Genomic DNA, 13,724 nt, shown 5'->3' on the forward strand with positions numbered 1-13,724 from the left:
AATATTTTACACCTGAATGTTAACAGGTTTTATTTAAAAACACACTGAATTTTTTTCCTTGTTTAAATTTCAGGAAAAATGTTTAGCTATTCCTGCAATACATTTCTTTATTTTTGTAAGTGTTTAAGGTCAAAATTCATACAACATGCAAATAATAATACAAATAAATAAATTAAATTTAAAGTATACAAATGCTTGTATAAATAATTTATGCGTGAAAGGGTTAACAGCCAATCAGACGAGGGCAAAGCCACGCCCACTCCATGAACCATACACGAATCAGCTTTATCTGTTTTTGTCGTCATTTTTTAAATAATTTATTCTAATTTAGTTTTGATTTATTCTGGAAAAAAGAGGATTTATTAAAACGTTTTGTTCAGAGTGTGTTGCTGTGTGTAATACTATTGTTTTTTCTCTCTATTTTTATATTTGTTATATTATTTGACATTTTTTTATTTTAATGTGTATTAAAGATTTAATTAAATGTTTTTGTTTAATTAATTAAACTTTTTTACCCATTTTTTTTTTAAATTATGATTTCATCTTAATTATTTAATTAATTATTATCTTATGGTAATTATTTCTTCTGTTACATTTTTATTCTCTATTTTCCGCTTCTTCTCTTATTTTATTTATTTATTTTTATATGATGTCTAAATAAATAAAGTTGATTCTTTTTCAGCACTAAAGTTAAGTTTGATGTCTCTGAGACAGGAAAAGGATTTTTATTTATATTTCTTTTTTCCCCCATCACTAGAACACAACTGAGATTTAAATAATAAAAGTTTAAATAATTAGCCTTTGTTTATCCAAAAAAATAAAAATTAACAAATTGATCTTCACCTCCAGAAGAAATCTCATGAATATTGAAGATATTTTTATGACACAAGATCCTAATATTTACTTTTTCTAAACTGTGCTAATGAATTATGGACCAGCACGTGATAATAATATAAACTTATCATTTAAACTAAAAAAAAAAAGGATTTTAAATATTAAACCATTCTTTACAAAGCAACGACAAAAAAATCCTAAAATATATAAAACATCATTTTTTTGGTTCACATCCAATCAGCTGCTTGTTGCCATGCGGCTCAGATCAGACGGTGCGACCTCATTGGCTGTCGTATCGTGTGTGTGTGTGTGTGTGTGTGTGTGTGTGTGTGTGTGCGTGTGTGTGTGTGAGACCTGTGGATGGAAGAAGACGATGGCCATGATCTGGTTGGTTCTGCTCGTGCGGACGGTGAGCTGCCTCCAGTGACCCTCGTACTTCTCCGGACTGTACACAGCATAGGGAGTCGTTCTGAACACACACACACACACACACACACACACACACACACATACACACATGCATACACAGACAGACAGACACACACACACACACACACACACACATGCACACAGACATACACACACATACACACGCATACACACACAGAGACACAGACACATGCACCACACACACACACACACACACACACACACACACACACACATGCACCACACACACGCACACACACAGACACACAGACAGACAGACAGACAGACACACACACACATACGCGCACACACACACACACACACGCACACACACAGACACACAGACAGACACACACACACATACGCGCACACACACACACACACACACGCACACACACAGACAGACAGACAGACACACACACACGCGCGCGCACACACACACACACACACAAAACGCAAACACACAGACACACAGACACGCACACACATACACACACACGCACAGACACACGCACACAGACACGCGCACACAGACACGCGCACACAGACACGCGCACACAGACACGCGCACACAGACACGCGCACACACACACACACACACACACACACACACACACACAGACAGACACATACACACACACACACACGCACAACACACACACAGTATAAATCGGTTAAACTCTGCATCATTGTGTTTCTTATTAAACGGTTTTAGCGGCTGGAATAAAAACAGATTATAAACTGTAACACGCTGCTGAGTGCAAAAGTTTGTACCCCTTTAATTTCAGTCTATAAAACATTCAATCATACAGTCTAAAAGTGTCAAAAGTTTGTACCCCCCTTAGTTTTAATAACTAGCTGTTACTAGTTGTTATTCCTCTGACATGCAGTTTAAATATCACACTTACGATTTTACTAATTAGACTGATTTCAGTAAAGTCAGATTCTTTTATTTAATTTCTACAGTTTATTCATTAATATTTTATTTCTTCAAACTTAACATAACTTCAAATTATTAATATTCATTAATTATGCAAATTTACATTTTTTTCCAGAGTTACAAAATGTAATTTTATCTATTAGTATTTTAGTAAACAATTCAAATCAGTTTTAAAGCACATTTATTATAGATTAATTTAAACTTTTGTAATTAATTTATTTATCATTTGATTATTTTATCTGTATAAAGCAAACAGATTTAATTAAATAATTATTTTTATTCATTTATTATGCAAGTTTATGTATCATTTATTATGATTTTATCAGGGTTATTATATTTAATTTTAGTTATTTGTGTTTCATTTCAGAGGAAAAAAGAAAACAGTACTAAGTTTTTTTTTCATTTAATGTATTTAGAACCGGATTTTTTAACGTTTCAGAAACGGCTTTACGATGAAATATATTTTGTTGCCGTGGGTTACAGCGTAATCTCATGAAATGAAAGGAATGAAGCGAAAAAAAGTAGCTTACCAAAAAACAAACAAATAAAAAAGTACCACTGTATGCAAAAGACAATAATCTAGGACGAGTTAGTTAAATTTTTTACCTTTTTTAAAAAAAAAAAAAAAAGAATTAATTTTTTTAATCGAATATGTACAGATGGAGCGCAGCCATGATTTTAGAGAAAGACTTCTTCTTCTTCTTCTTTATGAAATGAGCAAACTTTTGCACTCTACCTAAGATTATCGGATGATTCTTTTTAAATCACAAGCACTAAATAAAATGTAAAGAAAACAAAAACAAAACAAACATAAATAAAAACGTCTGCAGCGGCTCTCCTCATCATTCTGCTTTAATAAAAAAAAGGTTTGTAGATATTTGGCTAAAATGAATGACCGGGTTTTTGATTTTTATTCCGGATTTCGAGCTGCAGGTGCGAGTGTGTGTGATAAAACACCTGATGTAGTTCTGGAAGGCGAGAACGACGCGTTTGGCTGCTGCAGGGACGTGGACGGTGTCTGAGGGACTCGCCACGGCGCACGAGCCTCCTTTATACTTCCCCAAGCGAAACCCCACCGTCTTATCCTCTCCATCCGCACCGGTACCGATCACAAACTCACACTTATTCCTGTACTCCGTCTGCAGGACACACACACACACACACACACACACACACACACGTTTCTTACATCATATAACGTACAGTTGAGGTCAAAAGTTTACATCCCCCTTTCAGAATCTGCAAAATGTTTATTATTTTACCAAAATAAGAGGATCATACAAAATGCATGTTATTGTTTATTTAGTGCTGACCTGAATAAGATATTTCACATAAAAGATGTTTACATAAAGTCCACAAGAGAAAATAATAGTTGAATTTATAAAAACGACTTCGTTCAAAAGTTTACATCCCCTTGATTCTTAATACTGTGTTGTTACCTGAATGATCCACAGCTGTGTTTTTTTTGTTTACTGATAGTTGTTCATGAGTCTCTTGTTTGTCCTGAACAGTTAAACTGCCTGCTGTTCTTCAGAAAAATCCTTCAGGTCCCACAAATTCTTTGGTTTTCCAGCATTTTTTGTGTATTTGAACCCTTTCCAACAATGACTGTATGATTTTGAGATTCATCTTTTCACACTGAGGACAGCTGAGGGACTCGTATGCAACTATTACAGAAGGTTCAAACGCTCACTGATGCTCCAGAAGGAAAAAACATGCATTAAGAGCCGGGGGGGTGAAAACTTTTGAACAGAATGGAGATGTGTACATTTTTCTTATTTTGCCTAAATATCGTATTTTTTCATTTAGTACTGCGCTTCAGAGGCTACAGAAGATAGTTACATGTTTCCCAGAAAACAAAATAAGTTAAATTTACCCTGATCTTCAAATTTTTCAAGTTTTCACCCCCCGACTCTTAATGCATGTTTTTTCCTAAACAATAACATGCGTTTTGTATGATCCTCTTATTTTGGTAAAATAATAAACATTTTGCAAATTCTGAAAGGGGGATGAAAACTTTGGACCTCAACTGTATATGAGGAGCGTTCCTAAGTGTACACTTCTGCACATAAATAAATAAATAAGTAAATAAATAAATGAATAAATAAATACGTAAGTAAGTAAAAAGGAGCCGAAAATGGTCATGCTGCTACAGGAAACTAATCAACAACACGGTGGTGTGATGAAGCCGAGTTACTGCTGCGACGCTGACCTGTTTTATTCCTCTTACACCACAGCGACCGCTCAGCCATTCCAATCTTTATGTATCAAACATCATGTTACGTTACGTTACGTTACGTTTTACATTTTATCCGCAGCTATAAACAAGTCTTTCCCTCGTGTTACCTCGGAGACAATAAACCAAAAATTAAAAAAAAGCAGCTTGTTGCTAAGCAACCGCAAAGCGTAAACTCCTCTGTCCTGAAGATATCAGAGAACATATAGCTTTAGCTCTGACACTGGAGACTCCTTCCCTAAACGTTAAACATACAGACGTTCTCCTTACAGAAAACTCGTTCAGCCGCATCAGTGATTTCGCGTTTAAATCTCCGTGAATGAGCTGTTACTATAGAAACGTAAATATGTTCATATAACGTATTCGAACAAAAGCATTTATATAAACCTGTGATTTACAGCTGAGCTACTTTTAGAAAATTATAATCGACATCTTCTGACCAATCAGAATCCAGAATTCGCACATTTCTGATCCCGTTGGTCGCAGGTTTGTCGGCTGACTGACGCTTTGTTACGGTACGATATGACGGACGCTCCTGGGTGAAAAAAATCAGCACAGAATGGCAGATATGAAGCTTTTAATGCTCTTAAGAACAAATGATTGGTGAGGAAGCGAGTGAGAATGAAACAGACGCAGTCCTGAGAGCTTCTGTGTCTCCACTCGCTGGTTTCCTTTCGCTGTTTGTTCAGAGAAATTCACTTCTGTAGTCGTCTTGTAACCTACACAAAGCTAAAATCATGATAATGATTAAAATGTTTGATGTAAAATTCAGACTAACGCATGTCTGGGTGTATAAAATGTTCCAGAAATATCTTCTGGGATGTTTTTTTCTTAAAGATTAGTGATTATTTGGTTTTCTGCCGCACCTGATGCAGCTCATTAAGAGCCACGAGGCTTAAACATTTACAGAAATCAAAGCTAAAAGCTCTCGCACACTGAGCTCCTTTATCTATCTCTCACTCTCGCTCATTTCCTGACCAATGATTTGCTGTTAAGATCATTAAAAGCTTCATATTTTGCCATTTTGGGCTTTTTTTTTTTTTTGCCCAGGACTGTGTGTGTGTGTGTGTGTGTGTGTGTGTCAGATGTTCAGTGAGATGTTACCTGTACAGGTGAGGGTCTGATGGACTCGAGCGGACAGCACACACCGTTATTCTTCTCCTTCTGCATGAACAGCCACGGCAGCATGGCTTTATTACTGTTCCCTATCTCCCTACACACACACACACACACACACACACACATACATCACACACACACACACCACACACACACACATACATCACACACGCATATCACACACGCATATCACACACGCATATCACACACGCATATCACACACGCATATCACACACGCATATCACACACACACATCACACACACACATCACACACACACATCACACACACACACACACACACCACACATCACACACGCATATCACACACACACACATATCACACACACACGCACACATACATCACACACCACACACACACACACACACACATCACACACACAGGAACCATGAAGGAGCACAGAGAACACACAGAGATGATAGATAGACAAACAAACAAACAAACAAACAAATAAATATATAAATTGCTTGAAACTGGATCAGATTACCTGAGAAGTAGCTCATATTTTATTCATGTGTTGTTGATAAACAAATTAAAATAAATTAATTAATTTAAATAAATAGATAGATAGATAGATAGATAGATAGATAGATAAATAAATAAATAAATACAGATAGATAGATAAATAAATACAGATAGATAAGTAAATAAATAAATAAAAATAAATAAATAAAAATAAATAAATAAATAAACAGGCGATCAGGGTTTTTAAGCGAGTCAGATGATGAAGGTAATGGAGTAATGAATGAAGGTCACCTGGTGAGCGTGTGCAGAACCTCCTCCACCTCCCGCTCCTTCCTCCTGAGCTGCTCGTCGTAAGGAACCTGCCACAGGGGCGTGACCGCGTTGGCGATCTGGACACTGAGGGGTTCGTCCTCGGCGCCGTCGTGTCCCTCGGCGGGACGTTTGGCCGCGGGCTGTCCCGCGTCCGCCGCCTCTTCGTCCAGCCTGCGCTTCCTGATGAGGGGGTCGGCTTTGGGCTTGGCCAATCGCACGCTCAGGACTTTCCCCTTCCACTGAACGCCGTGGACCAGCTTCATGGCCTCGTCCCTGTCCTTCTGCACTCACGCCACAACAGCACACGGTTTATTAAACCTCTATAAATACTCCAGTCTGAACCGGAGATGTAAATGAATCCAACCTGGTTTTTGAAGGTGACGAAGGCGAAGCTCTCCTTCCCCATCAGCTTGATCTTGTGTGGGTTCAGCCCATGTTTGTTCAGGAACTTCTTCAGGTCGTTGAAGCAGATGTACTTGGGCAGGTTCTGGATCTTCACCTTGAAGATCTCAGAGGTGAACAGATCCTCCTTGATGTAGTTGTAGATGTTGGAGTTGCTGCGTCCTTCTCGTTCTTCTTGTTCTTCTCGTCCTTCACATCCTTCTCGTTCCTCACGTTTTTCTTGTTCTTCTCGTTCTTCACGTCCTTCTCGTTCTTCTCCTTCATTCTTGCTTTCTTCTGTAGGTTCTGCTTGGTTTGTTTTCTCCTGTGGAGCTTCTGCTTGGATGCAGGATTCTTGGTTCAGGATGCAGGACTCTGTAGTCACATCAGCCATAACGACCTCACAGCTGGAGCTGGACTGAAACACACCATCAGAACTTGTTTTTTTCTTTTTCCTCATATTCACATTCCTCTACATTTTAATCTTTAATTACAAAAACGCCACAGAAATCATCATCTAGTAAAGCAAGAGCCATTATAACAGCTCTATACTCAAAATACAGGCTTCCTCACTGCACTCACCTGATATCTCAAAGTCTACTGTAATAATAATAGTAATAATAATGAATGAATGATTATAAATTATCTTATTTATAGCAGTTTGAACACACACACGCAGGCTGCCATCTTGTTTTCAGACTGAACCACGTGTCCAAATAAGAGCGACGATTACAGTAGATTCAAATTTATTTAACTGCCAACGAAAACATATTTTTTAAAATTCCTCTTAAAGTTTTTTTATTTTTTGTAGTTTTAATTAATATAATTTCAAAGCAAAGATTAAAAATAAATAAAACGTTCAACTCAATTTAATCACGCTCGAGATAGACTTTTATTTTGGAAGAATTATTTCCGGGTTATTTTTTTTCGTAGCCGGTTGCTTAGCTACCGCATAACTAATTTTAAAAAAGCTAATAAATAAAGCTAATAATAAAGCTAAGCTAATTCTCTTAATAAAGCTGTAAAGATAAAATGTAACGTTTATAAACTCAATTCGACGAGAATAGTTAACGCTAAAAAAAAAAAAAAAAAGTGATCAATCCCAAATTTAGAAACGTATTTACACTAGATAGGGTATGAAACCCTCATATGATATGACGTCATGCATAAATAATTAAGTGCACCTATATAGGGATTAAAGTGCGATTTGGAACACAGCCTTGTTGCTAACCAACGACTAGCAAGATCGCTGAAAAACATGCTAGCTAAGTTTGCTAGCGGTATATTTCAAGTCGACTCGAACCTATGAAACATTTTGATTACGGTTTTAACTGATTTTTTAATTTAGATTGCATTTTTTAAGCAAAAAATATAATACCGATACTTAAATTCCAGAGGAGAAAACTCGCGTTACCCGTATTCCGAAAAAATCCCGCCTCCTTCTGCGTTATTGGCTAACCATATCATCAGTTGCACGCTGATTGGATCATTGAGTCATCGCGTAACCGGATCAACCAATCACAGTGCTGGAGGTAGAGTTTGTCGGAATACGGGTAGGGGAAACAAGTCACACGAGAAGACACGTCGTCGCGTTGCTAGTGATGGCTCTTTTCAGTGAGTCGGATCATTTGGTTCAGCTCACCAAATAGAGTCGACTCTTTTGCTTCATTGCCATTTCGTCCTAAACCGGACATAGTGATTATATTCTCATATTCCTCACATTGTATTTTATAAAATCCTTTTAAAATAGTGAATAATATAGTAAAAAATTAGCGCGTAAATCTAAATGTTCGAGTCGGTTCCCAACGTTGACCTAAAAGAGCCGGTTCAAGGAGTCGGTTCATTCATTGGCAAACGACACATCAGTGCGCGTTACGTCACAGCTAAGCCGAGGCTAACCGGGCTGCGAGCTAACGCTTAGATCAGCGCGTGCCTCGGTTCCGCTGGCGGTCCAGAGAACTTTTGAGTGGACAGAAGAGAAGCTGAGAGAAGTTACCTGTTCCTCCAGGTGAAGTTGGAGAGTGTTATTATTCCGGAATGGGCTCTCTGTTTCGGAGTGAGGAGGTGTGTTTGGCCCAGCTGTTCCTGCAGTCCGGCTCGGCTTATGAGTGCATTAGTGAACTCGGGGAGCTCGGACTGGTCGAGTTCAGAGATGTGAGAACTATTTCACCTTCTTATCACATTACACAACATTTCCTCCTTTTAAATCCTCATTAAACTATATAGTCATGTCTTCTGAATCACTCGTTTCAAGGTTTGTACTTTCCTTGTTAAGAACTGTTTTTCCTTAAAGCAGCAATATGTCATTTTTCTAGACCTCTCCCAATAGTTTCAGGGTTTCTGCTTGTACTTTTAAATACTATTTTTTTCCTTAAATCAGAATCAGAAACAATTTATTGCCTGGTACAGTAAAGGACACTCTACAGTACTAGGAATTTGTCTTGATGTCAGGTGCAGACACAGAATCAAAGATATAAAGTCAAGGGGGAGATGAAATGAAGAATAAAGCAGCAATATGTCATTTTTGTAGACCTCTACCAATAGTTTCAGGGTTTCTGCTTGTACTTTTATAAACTACTTTCCTTAAAGTGGTAATATGTCATTTTCTAGACCTCTCCCAACAGTTTCAGGGTTTCCGCTTGTACTTTTAAATACTGTTTTTCCTTAAAGCAGCAATATGTCATTTTTCTAGACCTCTACCAATAATTTCAGGGTTTCTGCTTGTGCTTATATATACTGCTTTCCTTAAAGTGGTAATATGTCATTTTCAAGACCTCTGTTATTAATTTCAGGGATTGTGCTTTCCTTGTTAAATACTGTTTTTCCATAAAGCGGCAGTATGTAATTTTTACATACTATTTCCCTTAAAGTGTTAGTATGTAATTTTTTTTTTAAAGATGTCTGTCAGTAGTTTCAGGCTTTCACCTTGCACTTTTACATACTATTTTACCTTAAAGTGGCAATATATATTTTTTTCTGTATTGCCCTCAACAGTTCAGGGTTTCTGCTTGCACTTTTACATACCCTTAAAACGGTAATATGTAATTTTTCTAGATCTCTGTCAATAGTTTCAGGGTTTCTGCTTGCACTTTTAAATACTATTTTTCCTTAAAGCGGCAATATGTAATTTTTCCAGATCTCTGACAATGGTTTCAGGGTTTGTACTTTCACTAGCTCATACTTTTTCCCCCCCTCAGAGATTCACGGTTGCTCCTTGCACCTTTAAATTCTATTATATAGTTTTTTTTTCAGGGTTTCTGCTTCTAGTTTTGTGTACTTTTTTCCTTAAAGCGGCAATATGTAATTTAACTATTTCAGCTTCGTATCACATTACTCAACATTTTCTCCTTTTAAATACTCATTAAATTATATATTAATCTCTTCTGAGTCAAACTGGTGGCCTAAATAACTCTACGTGTCTCATGTCACTCAGACACCTGAGACACAAAATTAATTTAATTTCTGTCCTCCAAGCTTTTCTTCCTCTTCTTCTTCTTTTTCTTCTTCTTCTTCTTCTTCTAATCTCGTTATAATTATTCCTTCTCCCTGAGCCGTGTATTAGTTTCAGTTGTTCATGAATATCTTATGACGTAAGATTCTATAACATTTCTATCAATAGTTTCAGGGTCTCTCTTTGCACTTTTAAATACTGTTTCCCTTAAAGCGGCAATATGTCATTTTTCTAGACCTCTGTCAATAATTTCAGGGTCTCTGCTTCTACTTTTAGGCAGTATTTTTCCTTAAAGTGGCAATAAGTTTCCGTATCTCTGTAAATACTTTCAGGGTTTGTGCTTTCACTAGCTCATACTTTTTTACCTCCTTAAAGCTGCAATATACAATTTTTCTCCAACTCTGCCAATAGTTTCAGGTTTCAGGGTTTCTGCTTGAATGTTTACATACTAATGTTTTCTTAAAACAGCAGTGTGTAATTTTCCATACCTCTATCAATAGTTTCAGGGTTTGTGCTTTCACTAGCTCATACTTTTTTTTTACCCCCTTAAAGCAGGAATATATAATTTTTCTCTAACTCTGCAAATTGTTTCAGGGTTTTCGCTTCTACTTTTACATATTATTTTTCCTTAAAGCAGCAATATGTAATCTTATATCGACCTCTGTCAACAGGTTCAGGTTTTCTCCATGCGTTTTTATTTTTATTTTTTTTGTACTGTTTTTCCTTAAAGCAGCAATATGTAATTTTTCTAGACATCTGTCAATAGTTTCATGGTCACTTCTTGCACCTTTAAATACTATTATATATATATATTTATATTTAGAATCATTTCAGGCTTTCTACTTTTACGTACTTTTTTCCTTAAAGCGTCAATATGTAATTTTCCGTTAAATTGTGGTGTTGTATGCGGCTACTCTGACACTCTGACACTCGAGGCTGAGTACTAACCACGCCCCTTTCATCTAAGCCACGCCCCCTCATCTCAACCACCTGCCCTACAGATTGAATTCCTCTGCTTTAAACCATGCCGTTATTTTCACTGCGAGCGCCGCCATGTTGGAGCGACGTCACGGAATCACGACTCGGAGAACTCGGAGTGCTTGAAAGAATTTCCGAGCAGGAATTACGAGATGGAGACCCTTTCAAACGGATCTTTCCTAGTGGGAAGTCGGAACCGATTCCCGCGTGGACATGAAAGCAGCATAAAGCGTCCAAAAACCAAAAGAAGAGGAAGAAGAAGCACTCATGTCGCTAAGTCTTTTCGAGCCTTCGTTGCTTCGTTGCTAAGCGCGTTTTGTCCGTAGCAACCAGCTAGCTGTAATTAGTTGGTCAGCTTGTAGGCCACGCCCACAAGCGGCAACTCCAATCAGCAGGAGTGACTTCACTCTCCAGCGTGAACGTCGAGTTAAAGTGTTAATAAAACGTACAAAGCTACCACAGATAAACATGTGACTATTGTGGCTACTGCGGCTAGCGTACATTTTTCTGGGCTGGAAATTAGCTCCGCCCCCTGATCCGACAGCGCGGTACAGCTCTACAACTCGACCTCACAATTCATGTGTAGTTTTAATAAAGAGTGTGTTTTGGAAGTGTTTCCAGTTTTCAGTTATTACATACCGCCCCTTTAAACTTTTTAAACAACCTCCGTTCTTTATACATTAAGGTGGTTGCAGTTTACCTCACAGTGCTTGAAATATTACATACTGCCCCTTTAAACGACTTCATTTGGGGTTATTAAGGCACTAAGGTGGCTGCAGTTCACCTCACAGTGCTTGAAATATTACATACTGCCCCTTTAAAAGTTTTAAATGACCTTCATTGTGAGTTACTGATGCATTAAGGTGGCTGCAGTTCACCTCACAGTGCTTGAAATATTACATACTGCCCCTTTAAAAGTTTTAAATGACCTTCATTGTGAGTTACTGATGCATTAAGGTGGCTGCAGTTCACCTCACAGTGCTTGAAATATTACATACTGCCCCTTTAAAAGTTTTAAATGACCTTCATTGTGAGTTACTGATGCATTAAGGTGGCTGCAGTTCACCTCACAGTGCTTGAAATATTACATACTGCCCCTTTAAAAGTTTTAAATGACCTTCAGTGTGAGTTACTGATGCATTAAGGTGGCTGCAGTTCACCTCACAGTGCTTGAAATATTACATACTGATCCTTTAAAAGACCTTCATTTTGAGTTCTTGATGCACTAAGGGGGTTGCAGTTTACCTCGCAATGCTTGAAATATTACATACTGCCCCTTTAAATGTTTTAAACAACTTCCATTTTGAGTTCTTGATACACTACATATTCTAATTCACCTCACAGTGCTTGACATATTACCTACTGCCCCTTTAAATGTTTTAAGTGCTCTCTATTTTGAGTTTTTGATGCTCTAAGGTGGTTCGGACTATAACGCTGTATCACACCGTGTGATTTTCATTTACACTAATTTTGTGTTTCAGCTCAACCCGAGTGTTAACGCCTTCCAGCGCAAGTTCGTCAACGAGATCAAGAGATCAGAGGAAATGGAGAGGATTCTGGGTAATGCGGTTTAATTCTTCATTCTTTATAATAAGCACCTGTGAGCGAGTTTATAAAAAACATTAGGGTGGAGTTTACTTTAAAATCAATTTTTTTTTTTCAGTGAAAAAGTTTCAACCTTAACTGGAAATTTCCTTTAAGTAGATTTAATTTTTCTAATAAATTAAATTCATAAAGTTTGTAAAATATTTTGCTCTGTTTTCTTTGTCCTTAAACATTTTCCTAAATTACATGAAATTAAATAATAATAAATAAATTAAGTTACATTTAAAACAAATTTAGCTTTAATTTTAGTAATGAGTTACTGTTACTGTTATTACAGTGATGTTAGTAATCAGTTATTTTAATAATAATAATAATAATAATAACTTGCAAAACAAACCTTCAGTCACTGGAGTAAATCCCTCAACATGTTTTTACTACAGTTATTTAAAATAAATAAATAAACAAACAAATAGCTTTTAAAACTAACCTTCAGTCACCGTTGCCTCAGCAACAAGCAAATAAATAGATTGTAAACAAACTCTTGTTCACTGTAATAAATCCCTGTTATTTTAAATAAATAAATAAATAGCCTGTAAACAATCTCTTTTTCACTGTAATAATTCCTTCAGTTATTTTAAACAAACAAACAAACAAACATATAAATATATAGTTGGCTTGTAAACAAAGCCTTGTTCGCTGCAATAATTCCCTGTTATTTTAAACAAACAAACAAACAAACAAACAAATATATAGTTGGCTTGTAAACAAAGCCTTGTTCACTGTAATAAATCCCTGTTATTTTAAATAAATAAATAAATAGCTAGCTTGTAAACAAACTCTTTTTCACTGTAATAATTCCCTCAGTTATTTTAAACAAACAAATAAACAAACAAATATATAGCTAGCTTGTAAACAAAGCCTTGTTCACTGTAATAAATCCCTGTTATTTTAAATAAATAAATAAATAGATTGTAAACAAACTCTTTTTCACTAATAATTTCCTCAGTTATTTTA

At 36.7% G+C, this 13,724-nt stretch overlaps 2 protein-coding genes across 5 annotated transcripts in view; one reads left to right on the forward strand and one right to left on the reverse strand.

Moving 5' to 3' along the window:
- trmt2a (tRNA methyltransferase 2 homolog A) overlaps positions 1 to 8,842 on the reverse strand; it is a 14,506-nt gene extending 5,664 nt beyond the window's left edge. The window contains exons 1-6 of one of the 3 annotated variants that reach the window (XM_053228794.1): positions 8,733 to 8,842; positions 6,720 to 7,154; positions 6,335 to 6,636; positions 5,544 to 5,652; positions 3,161 to 3,342; positions 1,189 to 1,303 (exon numbers count right to left, since the gene is read on the reverse strand). In XM_053228794.1, the coding sequence (XP_053084769.1) occupies positions 1,189 to 1,303; positions 3,161 to 3,342; positions 5,544 to 5,652; positions 6,335 to 6,636; positions 6,720 to 7,130 (1,119 nt within the window). In that variant the 5' untranslated portion in view covers positions 7,131 to 7,154; positions 8,733 to 8,842. Of the gene's footprint in view, positions 1 to 1,188; positions 1,304 to 3,160; positions 3,343 to 5,543; positions 5,653 to 6,334; positions 6,637 to 6,719; positions 7,155 to 7,318; positions 7,566 to 8,150; positions 8,279 to 8,732 lie in introns of those variants that run through there. The other 2 variants (XM_053228793.1, XM_034299081.2) reach the window with 2 other exon arrangements.
- Positions 8,756 to 13,724, forward strand: part of atp6v0a2b (ATPase H+ transporting V0 subunit a2b) — a 34,401-nt gene continuing 29,432 nt past the window's right edge. For both annotated transcript variants that reach the window (XM_053228791.1, XM_053228792.1), the window contains exons 1-2: positions 8,756 to 8,890; positions 12,647 to 12,725. In XM_053228791.1, the coding sequence (XP_053084766.1) occupies positions 8,774 to 8,890; positions 12,647 to 12,725 (196 nt within the window). In that variant the 5' untranslated portion in view covers positions 8,756 to 8,773. The remainder of the gene's footprint in view (positions 8,891 to 12,646; positions 12,726 to 13,724) is intronic.

The sequence above is a fragment of the Pangasianodon hypophthalmus genome, chromosome 24 (genome assembly GCF_027358585.1).
Source record: "Pangasianodon hypophthalmus isolate fPanHyp1 chromosome 24, fPanHyp1.pri, whole genome shotgun sequence".
NCBI classification, from domain to species: domain Eukaryota; kingdom Metazoa; phylum Chordata; class Actinopteri; order Siluriformes; family Pangasiidae; genus Pangasianodon; species Pangasianodon hypophthalmus.